The following is an 18,601-nucleotide window of genomic DNA, read 5'->3' as shown; positions in this document are numbered from 1 at the left end:
CTAAAGCTCATTGATTTTTCACTTGAACATGCACATAATGTGGCTATGAGGAGGCCATTAGAAAATGTAATAATAAAATGAATAAGTTATGTACATTAAACAGAATGCTATGGCATAGGTACATACATAACCATTAAATACATTTTTCCAAATGTAGACCACACCCTTGTCAAAAATCATAAAATAGGCAACTAATTCCTGATTAAAACAAATAGACTGAAAGCAGGTCAGGAATGGACAAAGAAGACAGACCAAAAGTTCTAAACATGAACAAAGAACAAGCATGCATTCTGGCGTGGTGTGAGGTTAGTTAAAACTTAAAAAAATATGAGATAGGAAATATAAGTTACAGAGGCCACAATCTAATTTTAGGATACAAGGGATGAGCTCTGAGGCATGCAATAGAAGGGTATACAAACAATTGGTAAAGAGCTTACGAAATAAATGTACAATGAGTACTGGTTAAAAGTTAGAACATTTATACCTGTTGTGTTAATTGATTCCCCATCACCAATTTCACCATCTTTGTTTCTTTTATCAAAATCAATTTCACAAAATATCTCTTCACAGCTGTCCTGAGAATCACTCTTCTCTATTAAGCGTTTCTTGTTCTCTTCCAATACATCATCACATAATGTGCACATCCTATTAGGTGTGCCCAAATCAACATTTCCTATGACCAAAGAGCAAGCATAAAATAAAAGGCTTTCTTCTGCTTACATAAGATGAAGAAAGAAGAAAAGCAATAGCCACAAACTCCTTAAAGCTAATACATTCATCAAAAATAAAATGAATAAGACTATGTACATAAGCCTAGGCATAGCTCCCATCAGAATAATCAATTCCTAGAATAGCCTCATTCACAAACATTTCTATTTTACTAAATCTGATATACATAGTTTGCCAAATGAAAAACCTGTATTTTTCAAAATCTGTACCTAACTTTGTACATTTAATGCTAAAACATAGAAATTCTTAATTGTTTCACGGAAAAGGTCTAGGAAAAGTTGCTGATGTCATTTAATAAGCGATTGTAGCCATCCAACAACCTGAGGTGTTACACGGCACTCCTCTTAACTCTCTATCAAAAACGTAAATGTGTACTGAGACAAGCTCTGTATTTCTACAAACAGATTTCTCTCACCAATTTTTGATAGTTCATTTTTGGGAAACATAAGTATGTCACTTACATTTAATTAAGTCCCCACTACTTTCTTCTGGGATATTTGGGGAATAAAAACAGTACATACTATACTCAGAGTAATTGATTTATACAGATTTCACTTTCCTATGGATGGTAACACCCAGCCAACAATAGATTGTACATATGTACCAATTAAACAACACAGAGTTGCCACCCAGCTAAACAACAAACAAAAATAGGAAAAAGCAATGAAACGAAGCAAAAAACAGAGTTTGATACAGAAAGAGAGTGGTCGTGCCCGGCAGAATGAGAGATGAAAAAGAGAAACCAGAAACCAAATAAAAGAAACAGTAGATGAGAGAGAGAACACGAGATGAGAAAGATATACGGGAGACGAGTTGGAAAAACGGGAACAAATGGTGCAAGCGAGAGGAGGTTGGCAGAGTATGAGTGCAGACGAAAAGCATGGAGGGAAACCAGAGTCGTGAAGGCACACTCCAGCTCAGCTTCGTGAAGGGAGATCAAGAGGCTAGCAAGGATATCCCCACTGATAACCATAACCAGATCACAATAAGTGCAAAAAGGAACTGAAAATTTTCACATAAAATTTAAAGAACTCAACCCCATTCTTGCCATATATCCAGGAATATTTCCATTTGCTAATACACATATGCATGAACATGTATTTACTAAATTCTGCAAATTGGGCCCAATCATTTCTTTGAATGAATTAAAATTATATTTGTCCGTTAATAAGATCCACAGTGTTTGATTATTTCAATTGAAATGTCTTGCCGATGATTTATGTAAATGTGCCATAACTGATAGATAGTGTATAATGTTAGATTAACTAAGGTAACAGGTAGCATATGGGGTAGAGTAACAACCTGGATGTACACGTTGAATATAAAATAGCACGCCAATGCATTTGCTTTGATCCCAAATGGTGGATGAGCTGTGGGTGGCCGGCCATTTGGGCTGAGTGTGACCCACACATGGTTTACACTCAGCCCTTGAAGAAAATAAGTAGATTTCATCCTTGGCAGCATGGCCTACCACTGGGTCACAATAAACTGCTGACATATGTTACCATTTACAGTATGGACACAACATGTTCTATGTTTCTAACTTCTTACTTTCCTGAATGGCAACAGCAGCAAAATAAATAAAAATAGTAATTTTCCGTTGAGCAGGGAAGAGGAGAGGTGGGACCCACCCGTGGGCCATGCAACAGTAAACATGTTAAAATTGAGATTTCACTTTTCATACATAACAGTCTCACAAATAACTAAAATTACCTATTTCACAAGGAAATGAATGATAAAGAACAGGACATTAGAACTGAACTTCCAAATTTTATGACAGGTCTTGATGGAATATGATGACAATGCATAATGAAACATACCTGAGAGCTAAACCCTATGGTTCTGGATTTCGCACAAAGTAATTAAATAAGTTTGTACTGAACTATGCAAAAGGCAAAGCAAAATTTGTAAAATGCAGCAAATGGGAATTTACTTTTCCAGATATGTTGTTCTGGCCTGTCATACACAGAAGCAGCCTATAATATGGCATTCAGGAAGTACCATGTTATACAAGAGATTGGCAATGTACAATCTAAAGACCAATGATTTGGAAATGGAAAAAAATTGGATGTGGAACCAAGAGGTCCATGCTGTAGTGTACACTTGATATCACAGGACACATCTCTTCAAAGTGCAAGTTTACAGCTAGCTATCAATTTTACAAAGCAGGATAAGTTTGGATAATAGGAAGCTGTCAGTCAGTTAAACGTCAGTCCCAATGAAAAGCCTATGCTAAATGCATGGCAAATATGAAATTATGAAGTTTCAAAAATATAAAATTAAAATTTTTTTTCGAACATTGGCCTTAGTCTCCAGCAAGAAGTAATACAGTGGAACCTCGATATAACGACACCCCACGGTACACTAATAAACACTCGCTATAGCGAATTGTCGCTTTACCGGAGGTGGAGCAAATAATATCCAATATACCTGTTGCGAACAAATATACAGGTATAGGAGTGGTGCGGCGACAGATAAACATCTATCCGATAAACGTAAGCATAAATCCAGACGAAAGGCGATGTTTTTTTGCATCACTAAATTTCCTTACTCAAATAACACTAACTATTCAAACAATTTATAAGCGCAGCACTGAATAAAAATCGTGCAAAGCATTGTTTCGTCAATCATTATATTTTATCGAACGACAGTTTACCACATAAATTTGAGACTGAGCACTCCATTAACTTCATTTCTAACAGATCGCTAGCAATTACAGAGGTTAAGGAGTCTTCATGAAAGTCTTCCGGCGGTGAAACCCTCGCTATGGCGAGAGCCAACACCGAAAGGGTCTCGTAAAAACGAATTTTTTTAACACGCTTATTATAGGGTCAATTGACGGTGCATCGGCTATCTCTCGTTATAGCGGGGGTGTCGCTATAGCCCGTACTCGCTTTAACGAGGTTCCACTGTATTTGTTTTTATGAACAAGGGCAAAAAATTCGACAACAATAATACATATTAAAAATGACTTATCTATGATGGTGGTGTGTTTTATGTATTTTTGATCATATCGTACATTGGATGGAAAGACAGAAGATGGAAATGGCACAGAACAACTGGAGGCAGAACGAGGACAAACATGACAGATAGGGATTGCACTCATAAAATTCTCATACTTTTCACAGCGTCCCAACTATGCTGACACATTTTGTTACATGGTGACATGGGGCACAATTTTCAGACTTTCCAGAGTGTAACGTAATGAAGCACAGGTAGTTAACTACCCTACCGCAGATAGGGATGTCCAATTGCCCATCGTGGTCAACAAGGGATATAGGGAACACAAAATGGTAGGATAGATACAATAGAAAAGATTTTCCTGGTATCTAAAGGGAGATACCTTCATGTTATCTGTGGCCAGACAAAATTTGCGATTCCAATTATGCTTCCATACTCAAAACATGAGACCCCCATCACTAGAAAATGATTCTTCATAAGAAAAATCCTCAATGCCTATACTGAGTCCTTTGGGGCACAGGGCTTTAGTTAGGCACTGGGTGTGCAAGTGTCATTGGCCTTGGGATGAGGACTGGGCTAGGCTGCATTGTCACCTCCAGGGTGTTATTTTTTTGTACAAGAGTGAAAATTTTTAGCACGGATATATTTTTCGTAATTGACCAAGGGTTCTGAAATTTCATTTTTACATAAAATAGGACAATGAAGATTTTGTTCGCATTTCGAAATTACATGGGGATTCGGAGGATGTGGACATTGACGACGACTCACAACTACTATCTGACGATAATTAATGCCTATAAATCTACTGCAAAAGCATTTATTGATGAATACACACCAAGATAATATCCAATAATGTTTACAATGATTACACGTAGACAAATAATGGTAAAAAAATAAGTAAACATTTTGTGAGATTTATAAAAAAATCTTCAACTCATGTCACTCAATATCAAGAAATGCCATTTTTCAGTACCAATGACTTCGTATTATCAACATTTGACTATTATAAGTAACCAGAGTCACCCATTGGGACAGTGGAAAAAAGTAGAAAAAAGAATGCAGATGTGTGATGATCACTTTGCAAGCCACTACATGTCGAAGGACAGCAGTTTACAAAACACATGACTAAACTGATTGAATTGCTAAGCTCAATCAAATGACTATCTGACCAGCAGGCACAGAGCCTATACAAGGGGTCTGTTACATTTAAGCCAGCATTGCTTTGTGCACAGAGAAGACTCAAGGCAGTGCACTATACTGCCTGGTACCATCCAGGGGTAGCAGCAAGCAGGGCCACTACAACCCCCAAAAATTGGAGGAGGGAACCCTTGAAAAATATGCTCATGCTAGCTACGCAGGGGTATGAGAATCTGCAAATGAATTTTATACCGGCATCGCTGAAAACTACTGTAATGTTACCTAAATAGAGCAGATGACTGAAGTGTTCAAATCCAAATGGAGCTGCTAGGAGTGGTGAAGGCACAAACACCACAAATCAGTGTCCATTAAAAATTTTGCCAAAAAATCTTTGTTTGCAGCTGAGGGGGGCTAATTGCATTTTAGCTCCCCCCCACTCCTGCTCTACCTATAAATGTGGGAAAATGACCCTCCTACCCTTCCCCACCGTTGCAACACAATAATTTTATTCAGTAACATTGGTCGCACCACGTATAAGCCCAAAGCGTTTCCATAAAATTTGAAAATCTAAGTATTCCTGTAAACAGCAAACTTCCTCTACAAATTTTTTTAAAGAATGTCACAATTACTCGTCCAAATCCTGCTTTTCCTGCTTCATAGGTAACCTTGTCAAACTTTCATCATTCAATCATCATTTTTTCAACAATCCCCTTAAAAACCAATAGATCAAGGCTCCACTGTACATAGAAGTTTGAAACTCATAAGTAGAGATACGTGAAAATCGCACTTTCATTTTTATTTTGTAGCACTTTCCATAAAAGTTTATCGCATTTTGTAGCATCTATTTTTTTATTTTTATCATGAGGTAGATGACGATAAAATGTTGTGAAACACAGTTACATGACAAAATACAGAATATTTTAAATAATTATGTCATAGAACAATAATAAATTAAGGAATGAGAGATATGGTGGTGGAGGTGTAGCTTGCCCACTTGTAGTTCGCGGCCACGTGGAGTCCCAGCCAACTAGCAGCGGGCCAGTCACTCACATGCTTTAAGCGGTGATTGTCGGCGGAGCATTTAAAGCGCGCTTGTCACAAAATGTACGAATTTTGCCATCAAAAAGGCAAATTTGCGTAAACATATCATAAAAGTCCAGTCATCGCATCTATGTTGCATTTATTTGCTCACATCGCATCTATATCGCATTTGCGATTTCAATGCCCAACAATTTCTATGCCCAACGTCACCTAAGCACAAATATTTGATTTGTCTTGTGCACCATCATAAATGATTCATGGCCAAATGACAAACAAAATATGATGTTAAAAACATGATAATCAAAATGTGACCTTAAAAAGAGATAATTCAATCAGTGATCAAGATTTTTACCTGAAAATACCAGAGAGGAAGAGGTATCTAGCAGCAGTGAGATCAAACCTGGAGGTGGACATCTTAGAAGCTGCTGCAATGTTTCAAGAGCAGCATTGACTACATTGTGGTCTTCATGCTGAGCACACAGAAGACACAACTCATACACCTGAAGAAAAATGGGAAATTATTGTGTTGCTCAATTTAAAATGAGAAACATAAAACATATATGCCATATAAATTACTTATTTGACAAAGTATGACTGATTTTGGAAAATCATTATTACTGGAAAGTAATTAAATATGTAATTGCATTAGCTTCCTATCAGAGAAAGTACCTTGTGGTTATTAAGTTTATTTTTCATAAAACTGATGGATAATCAAGCTAAAAACAGCTCTCAAAACATCACCCAGCAAGTATTCTAGACCTTATGAATATAACGAGCGTTTTAAATTTTTCCTTGGCAGGGACAAAGTTTCAATTTGTAACAGCATTTATATTTATAATAATCAACAAATACCCAAGTATCAAACTTTGATCAGTTTTAAAGTTTTCCCTAATACCGTTCACTTCCTAGAACTAAACGATATGAACATATAATAATTTAACATAAATATGAGAATATGATTGGCAACTTTTATTAACAGATGAAATCTATCTAACTTTTATTAACAAATGAATCTATGAAAACAATTTGAATTGGAAAAGTAATGCTTTTACTAAGAGGCAATTCAATCACTTAAATTCACTCATTCACTCACAACTCTTTATTAACTAAATTTACCTGAAGTATTTTTTCAACTCTAGGTAAGTAAATGCCATCTTGAGCATGGCGTGGTAAACTTGCACTTCCCTCAGTCGCTGCACCAGTAGCTCCAGTTTTACTGGATGTTGTAGAGACAGAGAAATGTGGCAAAATATACCTTAAACATCCTAAAACTCCCAGAACTGGTCCAGTATCAACAGGAAAAGTAGTTTTGCCATTTTCAACACTTTTCACTAAGCTCAGCCACTTATCTTCTGCAATGTTGAAAGAATAAAAATAAGAAATGTATCTCATTTAACACACTGACATCTAAAAACGTGTGACAAGATAGATGCAAAAAGTAAATATTATTACCTAGCAGGCACTGCAATACCCAGTCCAAAGAAGCTAATGGCTTGCGACAGTGCAGGCATATTGATAAAATTGATGATGCAGCAGTCCTTCGGGCAACTGCTGATGATGAGCCCAAGTTAGGTAAAAAGGCATTCAACAGAATCTGTGTTCATAAAAAAATACAATCACATACATATTGACACTAATCTGACACATTACGGATAGGCGGGTTACACTCTGGAGTCGTAGACATGATGTCTACGACAAATCTCGTGTCAGAGGTATGTCGCACGTGAAACCAACCTGTGTTGTCAAATCAGAGCTTACACACTGCTTGAAACAGATGTTCGAAGCATCATCTGTGTATCGGACAGGTGTCGCACGGAACCGGTTTGCCGGTGTTTGGTAAGATATGTCGCGCGAGACCTCACCCCGTGCATGCACCCCTGCCACAGCCAGCACTCCCCGCTCAGTCTGTGGCGACACCTTAGCAGCAGTACAATGTGATTTTAGCAACAGTACAACGTGAGTTTTGTTTCTTTAGTACACATTGTGATTTTGTCCATTTGAACATTGGCAGTCCAGTAGGGGTGTGTCCAATATCGACATGGTGTGTAAAACCTACGCCGACGACGTCTTCGTCTCACAATTCCAAGTAATAACATCACTTCATCCTCCTCGGATGACATTTTGCACTCGACTGACAACAACAACCGACAAATACAGTCATGCAACAAACGACAGAGACAAGTACAAAAGACATGCATGTCTCATGAAATTTGATCAGACACGACACGTGTCTTACGACACCAGTGTGTAACCCGCCTTAGACTCTTCTTACAAGAACAATGTTACTACAAAATGTTCATCATTACAAAGCCAAGTAATGAAGTAAAGTCTGGTACTTTCCCGGCGAATAAATTTGAAAAAGGCTATTTGGGCAGAATGGAGAGAGACCACCCCCAGCTGGAAGCTCGAATAGCCTTTTTCGAAAGCCAAGTAATGGTTTTGCCCATAGGGGAGAGCGGAAATCAACACTGGATACATGGGAAATATACTAAGGTAAATCAAATAATGAATGCATGAATATAGAGAAAATATGAAGATGCAGGGATGACAATATGTTTTTCCTGATAAACTTTATCAAATACCATTTAAGAAGGGTAGAGAGGTCTCAACATTCAATAGATATATTTTCAGGTCCCAGAAAGGCTGAATTGGTAGATGGGAATAAGGAATTTAACCATTGTAGCAACTTTCCAAGCAACATTATGCAAATAAACTGGTAAAATATTTATGATAATGTCTACGCGAGACTCGAATTATAAATGTGTAGAAGGGGATACAAATCTATTCCATAAATTATCAGGTTGAAAATTATCATGAGACAAGAGCCTCATCATAGAATTTTTTGCATCTCACTATCATAGATGATCCTGTTAACATGATCAAATAGCTGTACACCCCGTCTACCCTCATCCTTGAGTGGAGGAATGAATACATCACAAATTATACCAAGAAAGGTATCCTAAAGCTACGTGAATTTGATGCCAAAAACATTTGCACATGATATTGTTCACCACAAGGAGTTTCACCAAGGTATATAAACTAAAGTGAAAATGCAAGGAGAACACCTTACTATGATGAGACCTGCCTGCCAGTAAAGAATCTGCATATGAATAAGGTATTCACATCAATGATATTAACACAGAGCTATTTATAAGCATGTACGAGAGAAAACTTAACATAGCTTTAAACCAATATGCAACATAGAATCTCATGGAGAGATACCAATGGACTTCATTTAAACATTGAACAAACTATGGATAATTTATGACCTTCTTTCTTAACTTTCTACTAATTGAAATCAAAGAGAAAAGTTGACAGTATTATCTACGGAGGAAATAACTAGCATGCAGTGAATTATAGATGAAATACCATGGCTGTTATTTTTATTGTTATTTTATAATGTCTATGACAATCAAAATAGCATTCATTTTAACGTATGTACCTTGAAGAAACTTGAGTAATTACTTCACGTTATTGCAGGCAATTATAATGCATTTAAATCTGAAAACATCCGAAGATCCGACACCTGAAATCATGGTTCCAATCCGGATCTGGATCCACAAAAATCCTGGACCTCTCCATCCCAAGTTAGTACCAATCACAGCATATTTTTAACATATTGATGCATAACACAGTAATGATGTATTTTATTACCTCATGTGATTCACAAACTTAAAAATGAGAAGTGGAAGGGCCTTGTAAGTGGAATAGTTTAGGGCCTCCTTTCATCTAAATCCAGCCCTGCTTATGAAATTAATTAAAACAACTATAGCCATTTATGGGTGCCATCAAACCCATTGAACCTTGCTGCAATTCTTGGAATTTGATACTTGCAGGCATAGGCGGATCTAGGGGGCACGTGCCCCCCCCCTCCAGACCCTTAAAAATATGCAAGATTATTAATGCGGTCCCATTATCATTGGGTTCGTTTTGTATTACGAGGTATCCTTGTGTCATCAGTAGGCCTTACAGTGAATTGAAGAAGGCAGTGCTGGAAGGAAACGGAGGCTACCACATAACTTCTCAAGTACTTCATGGAAACCTACCTTAATCGGTAGAATACCCTCTTCAGTTAAAATGTGGATGATATAAATGACCTCTGCCCCCGAATTAGTAGTAAACATCGTATATTTGCTGACGGCGATGACGTTGTTACATCACAGTCAAGTGATGGTACACGTGGCCATAGGCAGATCTAGGGGGGGCATGGGGGCACGTGCCTCCCTCAGACCCTTAAAAATATGCAAGATTATTAATGTGGTCCCATTATGATTGCGTTCGTTTGGTATAAAGAGGTACCCTTGTGCCCCCCCCCCCCCCCTCGAACAAAATCCTGGATACGGCCTTGCTTGTGCCCCCCCAGAAAGAAATCCTGGATTCGCCCCTGCTTGCAGGCACACTTCATAATTTTCATAACTGACAACAAGCCTTACACAATATGGGATACAGATACATGATTAAACTTAATATGATTTAACCACTACAGAAAAGTATAGTGAAAGGATATTTTTTCTCCCTACACAATATGGCAAATGAAAAATATTACAAATGACTGCAGTCACTGTGGCTTTTTATGAGAATAAAATTCCTTACACAGGAAAAAAAAATTGAATCAAATACATTTGTGAGCTATTAAAATAAAACTATTAGAGAGAGGTTAAACAGTAACAGGAGTACAACCTCTTGAATTATAACTCATTTATGCAAAATAACATACAAAATGATATCTGTTTATTATGTAATTAAGAGAATATCAAAGACCAAAAGAGGATATGAGTACTCTACCTTTATTTCATTATCTGTAGTAAAACATCCCAGTGACTTGAATATTTTTTGAAGGGCTGCAGCAAGGGTTTCTAATACTGATTCATCATCAGTTCTTCTGGAGATCTGCACTATGCATGGAATTAGGTACACTACATAAGGTTTCCCTTTAGCAGGTCTATGAGAAAAACCAAGTCAAGGAATTAATAAAATAAATACACCACAGTCGTACAGTTAAATGATGACTGCAAAGATTCAATCACAAAAATATTATGGCATGGAAATGATGTAAAAAAAACAAATGTTTATCTGATGAATTAATGTAAAATGAAACAGTAAAAAAGTAGAATGGGTAAAGTAGTCAATGAGCAATCAATTTTTGTACATATTGACATTTAATATATTTTCAAACCATATGTTTAATTCCCATAACTGTTAGATGAAAGTGACAATATGCGGCCATGACAAAATATGCCTAGAGGTGGGCTTTTTTGGTAAAATTCTGAGTAAAACTGTTTGTATTTCGGCCATAAATACCGAATCATGTGACACAGCTCTGCAAATCTCCACAATGCAGCCCTCAGAGTTCTAGCACTACCATTCTTCTTTATTTCCTTGTGAAGTTCAACTTGAATCTTCATTACATTAGTATCTGTCAAGGCCTGAAAATATAAAACATACATCCATATATTCTGACATACTATTAAGCATGACGTGCTTATATATTTGAAAACTCTTAAAAAAAACAACGAACAGGTGCCTAAACAGCCATTTAACATACCCGTATAATTCTATTGAGACTCTCATCAGCTATCATCCTTACATTAGAGTCCTGGTCATCACAGAGCTGTAATAATGTTTCTATTGCTACGCTGATTAGCTGAGAGAAGTCATGCGAACCTTTAACTCCGGAATTGCACATAGCATCAGCAATTGTTATACAGTGCGCAATTTTCTCCTTTTTCCTGTAAAGAATATATTAATCACATTCACTTCCATAACTTCGAAATATTTTGTTGCTATCATAAAAAAATTAATTCAGGGATTAAATATATATATATAAAAGAGATTAACCCAATCATTTCATATCTTTGTGCAGTCCACATAGTGGTCAGTGATTCGAAAAAATTCAAAGGCTATAGAAACAAAACTACCATAAAAATTATAAGTAGCAAATATATTAAGAACGCAAATTAAATAACACAACCTGACAGATTCATCATAAACAGGGGAAGATAACTGCACTGTTTTCAGCCCTTCGAAGGCTTTCACTAATTTCTCAAGTGTAGCCATGACGGATCTTGTCGGTAAGCACTTTCACCGTATAACACTCATTATATGATTTCACAGGTAGCAAAAAGACTTGCTATCGTCATTTTTATGAAATTAGTGCAATTAGATGGTTCATGTCCTGTCGATCCCTTCCACTACAATAACAAATCCAAGTGCGCAATGGCGCATTATCGGCTGTCAACTGTCTTGTAGGATTGTTTTTTTTTGTGGCGTCACTTTTTAAATCTTGTATTCGTTCGTTCATTGCGTCGAGGGAAATGCATACCATGCGAATGTAAAATAACCGCTACATTTGCAATGACATAGATTTATCATTATTTAAGAGGTATGAAATAAGTGAATAGATATTCATAAATATAATTTATCAATTATTAATGGGTGAACATATGACATCGGATGTCTATTAAAGACAGTACCTACTTAAAAAGGACTTACTTAAAGAGTACTTAGTGAGCGTAAGGGGATGTAAAATGCATCATGGTAATTATTAAACAATTTTTTGCCTACAATACGTTTCCAAACCAAGAAAGTGTGTGAAACCATTTGCAAACAGCTGGGTGACTGCCGTCTTTACAGAGGTAGCCACTAGATCATAGACTGCGAAAGGATTGTTTTTTTTTTTGGTGAATTTTTTGGCATCAGTGCCCGGAATAGTTTCATTAATGAGATGCAATCTCGCCAGAAGAAAATTGTTTGTGCACTCCATCAAAATGACACAAAGGTAGAATATTCGTATGTCTCATTCCCGGCGCTACGTTTTATTACTATCGCCGATCACCTCTTAAATAGGTTTAAACGCTTCCTCCGCATTTTGGAATATCCAGAATATTTATTTTACTTCATCGTTAGCTTTGATGGGGACAAGAGTTCTATAAAGACATTAACTATAAGCTACGCAGCTATGCTTGAGTCTTTTTTCAATTGACTACACCGCCTATTCCATCGAAAATTTCGAGGCTTCGATATTCCCGGGGCTTTCGACCTCTCGAAAAGTTAGATTCTCATCTTCATCGCGCGACACCAAATGCATCAACAAATGCATAACCGTGCCGTTTGATTTGGTTTGATTCCTCATAAACTCCGTGGTCATGCGTTTGGTGTAGATTGGTGTGCTCAAGATCCCACGCTTGAGCATGATTGTCAAAAGAACGGTTTCTCAGGAAGTAACTCCAGTCAGTTGTAGACAACATGCTCTGAAATGAAATTATAAAAATGTTATACAGTAGTCTCAGGGTATTTATGGAGCCACTGGGTAGGTACAGTCGATTCTATGCTATTTTGATGCCACAGGAAAGCCTTGTAATTAGTTCAATTTAAAACTTCCTCGTTGAATTGATTTCGCCCTAATCCTGTTATGGCTGTCATTTTTCTCCAAGCTAGAGTTATTTGGAAAATGTTGGTAATGTTTGGCATTCGAAATTTCTGTTTATATGTACCACATCCATTCAAGAAAACCATGGGATTGTTGGGGTTTAAGATGATGAAAGCCAATGGAGAAAACCCCCGGATTATTAAAAAGATTTTTACCAGGAATTACCCGCTCCCTTTAACTATGGAAATGTTGAGTGCAGTTATGGAGGATGAAGAAAATTCTATTTTACGGTAAATACTTGAGCACAATCGGCCATTTCATCTCTAGTCATGCAGTAAAGGCCCAGACAGCGCACATAGTGAAATAAAAATTGATTTCACTTATATTCCATGACAAATACATGATGGATATCATTGATCTACGTAGAGGCAGTGGCGATCTGTGGCGTGTAGTGATTATGAGCATCAGGTAAAATCTAACCTCTCAGGTTAACCTGAGAGGTTAGATTTTACCTGATGATTTGTCCCAGACTACATGCATTGTATTTTACTTGGAGTGGCACGTCTTCATACTAACTTGTTGCTTGAATGTGTTTGGAAGAAATTTTGGATAGACATGCTACCTGAGGATAGTATGGATTACATGATTTCCTCTGTTGATAAACAGCTGTTGAAGATATGTGGTGTCTTCTCTATAACACGATCAGCACGTTCCTTGACACAGCGGAAGCTATGGAGAGCCTCTGAATGGTGTTCGTGGCTTCTGTTTTATTGTATTCCCTGCCTCCGGGGACTTTTAAAGAATAAGTATTTGCTGCACCTGTCTTTGCTGTCGAAGGCTATGTGCATTCTGTTACAGAACTCAATTACTTTTGAACTGGTAAAGGTAGCTGAGGAGGCACTATTGAGATATGCTTTCCTCTTCAGCAAGTACTTTGGATTTAATGAAATGAAGCTTAATATTCACCTTATTACCCATATTACACAAGGTATTCTGAATTGGGGTCCTATTTGGATACACAATACTTTTGCATTCGAGGGGGCCAACAGAACCCTATTGCTATGCTTCCACAGTCCAAATAAAGTGTGTAAGCAATTAGCTAGAAGGTATTCAATTATGCGGACAGTCACGTCATTAACTGCATCCCTCTCTTGTAGAAATGCTATACAATTTTGTGAGAATATATTAGAAAGGAAACTTCAGTACTTTGCTTGTTGTGACAAAGTAATATTGCTAGGTAAGAAATATCTGCACTCCTCTTTATCTCATGAGGAGGAGATATGCTTAAGAAACAAAAGTGTAGGTGTGGAAAAGTGTGAAGTATATGGGAGAATGCTGCATAATGGCATCCGCTACTCCTGTGTTTATTATGTTTCAGAGAAGAGACGAAATGATGACTCTTGTATAATGATTAAAGGAAATGCAATAGTAACCATACAGAAAATAGTAGCTGCTCCAAATAATGAAGCATGGTTAATTGTGAGAAAGGTGAATACTGCTGTATTGGATACAAGTTCTGAAAAACATCTTACTTTTAATCATGTAGCTAATGTTAAATCTTATGGTGACATATTTTGTATTTCTCCAAGGGATATTTTATGTCAGTGTTTGTTTTTTAATACTGGAGATGTCTATTATGTTTCTGCAATTCCATATGGTTGCCTAGGTGATTGAGACATTAAAAACTACCACCGTGTATGTAATCTATTATATGTATTTGCAAAATGTTCAAAGACACTACTTTGCAAAGAAGTTATGGTTTACCAAAAATATGTTCTGTTACTCTTTCATATATTTAGTAATGTATATTGAGGTTATTTTACTTTATCTAGACTTAAATTTTTAACGTTGATTAGCTTATTGGAGTGAAGGTCTTTTTAGAATTCACGCATTCTTGCCACCGTTGTTAAGAAGAATTTTCTCATTGTGCCAAAGTAGTCTTTTGCTTTAAAACTTGGATTCTTTTCCATTGGAGTCATTTTGAGCATTCAGCTATGTTTGCCATATTGCTAATGTTGTATACGTGGCGCCAAAGTAGCAGTGGCCAAACCCCTATGAAAAAATTGTATAAAACTGTTTCAAATTGTATACATTCTTATACATTGCCATAGCATCTAGTGTTAAGGGAAAGATTACTTTGTCTACCTCTCCAGGGAACTCCTTTCCTTGCCATCCATCCACTCTCCAACATAGGTAAGGGAAGGGTAGCACAACTATTCTTCACCCTTGCTGGGAACTCCTTAACACATTACCTGTCTTCTCTCACTGGGGTGTAAGGGAATATGCATGGGTAAGCAGGTAGGGTCAAGGGTTAAACACACGTTCACCAAAATTTTGCATTTACCATGTTCACAGCTCCTGTGGTCATAATGACCAAAACGCATTGTACTACCTCATGCTCGTTTGGACATTATGACTGAAGAATGAGTTTACAGCCCCTCTCAGCAGGCCTTCCCCTATGAAAAAATTGTATAAAACTGTTTCAAATTGTATACATTCTTATACATTGCCATAGCAATGTATAAAAATTTGAAACAGTTTTATACAATTTTTTCATAGGGGAAGGCCTGCTGAGAGGGGCTGTAAACTCATTCTTCAGTCATAATGTCCAAACGAGCATGAGGTAGTACAATGCGTTTTGGTCATTATGACCACAGGAGCTGTGAACATGGTAAATGCAAAATTTTGGTGAACGTGTGTTTAACCCTTGACCCTACCTGCTTACCCATGCATATTCCCTTACACCCCAGTGAGAGAAGACAGGTAATGTGTTAAGGAGTTCCCAGCAAGGGTGAAGAATAGTTGTGCTACCCTTCCCTTACCTATGTTGGAGAGTGGATGGATGGCAAGGAAAGGAGTTCCCTGGAGAGGTAGACAAAGTAATCTTTCCCTTAACACTAGAAGGACTGCACTCATTACTTTTAACAGACAACCTCAACTAACATTTCTGTAGAATTTTTTGTGTTGTCTTCATTTTTCTGACTTTGGGTCTCATTGTTAGCATTTATCCAAAACATTATTTAATTTTTTTCATATAGAAATGTAGCTTTGCAATCAATCTCAAGAAACCAGCACACGTCAAAATGACGAGTTGAGCGTTCCCATTTCATTTGTAACAGTAACATGTTATATATTCTGGAAAGCACTTCAGTTCATTCCTTATGAAAATAATTGCTGCTCGTCAAAACTGAGTAATGATCCTTAGTTAGGTTAATGGAGGGTGGGTGGAAGACATTATTGAAATAAGTTTCATTAGTACCTTAGGAGGAGAAAGGACAGTAGGGAAAATATAACAGTTTTGAAAAAGAGGGACGGAAATTTAATCGACAAGGAGAAGGCAAATGCTGTGAGCAAATGGTATGCAAGTGTGTTCACAGATGCTGCAAATAAAGTAGACAAAATGGGCTTGGAACCCAGCTTCCCACACTTTCAGAAGGAAACAAACGCATTAAATGTGAAATATATTAAAACATCTAATTCTGAGATCTGTAAATATATTAGTAAAATAAGGAAGAATAAATCAGTTTCACCAGATGACATATCAATAGATTTACTCAAAATGGGAGGAAGTGAAATTTCAAAGTATGTATGTGAAAAATTTATTCAATGCTACCATAAAGAGCAAAGTCCTACCCAATAATTGAAAATATGATTTGTAACACCCAACTTTAAAGGAGAAGTCGAGGGATTGGTAGAAAATTATAGACAAATCACTTTGACGTCAACAGTGTGCAAGTTATGGTAGAAAAGATAATTGCTGATTATTTGCGGGAACTATGGAACAGCACCAACTGGTTGTTCAATTCTCAACATGGGTATAGAAAAGGGCACACATGTTAAACACAACTGTATTGGGTTTCGCCAAAACATTGTGGACTTCATATAGATGAAAGGATAGAATTGGATGCAATAATTGTCAAACTGTCAAAAGCCTTTGACAAAGTTGAACATGAATGATTTCAATAAAAAAATAGCAAACGGATCGTAAGGGAAGGAGTTCCAAGGAAGGGTAGACGAAGGATTTTTCTACCCTTCCCTTACCCTTAATGGTGGGTAGGGCATGGGTTATGGAAGGGTAACTACCCACCATGGAGGCTACTACCCTTTCTTCACCCACCACGGTGGAGTTTATTTTTATCAGGGATGATACATCGATATCACAGAATGCAACATAATATTTCACAAAATATTTTCAGCAAGGCAAAAGTATGAATACGCTTGAAAAACATCTGATTTTTTAAAAAACTCTTCTTATAGAGATAGATAATATAGATAGATAGACCTCAAAGTATCTCAGGTCACGGAGCTTTGCCTCCATCAAAAGTTTCCAGCAAATAGAATTGCCTGATGATTGCTCTTACCAGGTGGTGATCTTAAAGTGCCTGGCAGTCTTGGTGAGCTCTGGGCAAGTGCAGCTTCCCTAGCTTATCCGTACACCATTCCACTGTGCTTCAGCCATCGTTGGCCACTCGCCTACCCAAGTCGATGAACTCTTTCACTTCCTCAAGTTAATAGTTTTCTAGTTTAAGGTTCCCAGTCAGCACACAGAAGTATATAATATGTATTATTTACTTTAAGCCAAAGTAAATCTTAAGTAAATGATACGTATTGCTTTGATATTGAATACATCAATAATACGTCTATATGTCCCACTTTATTTTGTAAATAATACGTATTACTAATACGTAAATTTACGTAAATGATATACATAAATAATACGTCAATGATATATGTATCTGGAATGTAAATTTTCATCCAACAACATTGCCTAGATCTCCACATAATATCCGAAGTTGCCGCCAAATGCCATCTATGTAATATCCTTTTGTATATTACCTAATATCCAATTTTCATCCAATAATATTGCATGAATATCCAAAAAGTATCGATATTAGCAAAACAAAAACTAAAAACTCTGTTCTGGTGGCAGTATGTATTTAGTGCAATCATGGAAGTACTAGTGCATCCATTGTGCCATTTAGTGTGAGGGACAGCTTCAGCATTTTGAGGCGTTTACATGCATTTGAGAACATCCTGTCTAGGAAGTAGAGAGCCTTCATCAACATAATGTAACATGCTAATGTGTTTTGCATTGTTCTGGAACACTGTGGGAACACTTACCAGTTTGTTTTAGACTTCTACCTGACAAATAATTGAATAAAGAATAAAATCAGTGAGATTCTGGTTTAACATGGTCTACGGAGAAAATAGAAAACACACAGAGTGCTGCTTTGACAAAACAATTTTATTTAACTAAATATTACACATATTTTTACAAATATACCACACAATCTCAGAAATATATAAGAAATTGAATTCATTAGACACAACAAAGGGGCGAGAACCAGATGGTATTCCACCTCT

The 18,601-nt window shown here is 36.9% G+C and overlaps 2 protein-coding genes across 4 annotated transcripts in view; one reads left to right on the top strand and one right to left on the bottom strand.

The window, feature by feature from the left end:
- Positions 1–12,063, bottom strand: part of LOC124153929 (huntingtin) — an 88,017-nt gene extending 75,954 nt beyond the window's left edge. The window contains exons 1-8 of one of the 2 annotated variants that reach the window (XM_046527336.1): positions 11,840–12,063; positions 11,414–11,597; positions 11,170–11,294; positions 10,654–10,810; positions 7,321–7,462; positions 6,985–7,220; positions 6,221–6,368; positions 485–673 (exon numbers count right to left, since the gene is read on the bottom strand). In XM_046527336.1, coding sequence (XP_046383292.1) covers positions 485–673; positions 6,221–6,368; positions 6,985–7,220; positions 7,321–7,462; positions 10,654–10,810; positions 11,170–11,294; positions 11,414–11,597; positions 11,840–11,925 — 1,267 coding nt within the window. In that variant the 5' untranslated portion in view covers positions 11,926–12,063. The remainder of the gene's footprint in view (positions 1–484; positions 674–6,220; positions 6,369–6,984; positions 7,221–7,320; positions 7,463–10,653; positions 10,811–11,169; positions 11,295–11,413; positions 11,598–11,839) is intronic. The other variant, XM_046527338.1, reaches the window with a different exon arrangement.
- An 882-nt stretch (positions 12,064–12,945) lies between these two features.
- Positions 12,946–15,152, top strand: LOC124174087. Of its 2 annotated transcripts, none has more exons than XM_046553220.1 (2): positions 12,946–13,177; positions 13,376–15,152. In XM_046553220.1, the coding sequence occupies exon 2, from the start codon at positions 13,772–13,774 to the stop codon at positions 14,909–14,911; it is 1,140 nt and encodes a 379-aa protein (XP_046409176.1). In that variant the 5' UTR covers positions 12,946–13,177; positions 13,376–13,771; the 3' UTR covers positions 14,912–15,152. The 2 variants fall into 2 exon arrangements, with proteins under 2 accessions (XP_046409176.1, XP_046409177.1); XM_046553221.1 differs by having other exon boundaries at positions 12,946–13,181.
- The last annotated feature ends 3,449 nt before the right edge of the window (positions 15,153–18,601 follow it).

This window comes from Ischnura elegans, chromosome 2, assembly GCF_921293095.1.
Source record: "Ischnura elegans chromosome 2, ioIscEleg1.1, whole genome shotgun sequence".
Lineage (NCBI taxonomy): Eukaryota > Metazoa > Arthropoda > Insecta > Odonata > Coenagrionidae > Ischnura > Ischnura elegans.
This window is presented reverse-complemented; position numbering and strand designations above follow the sequence as displayed.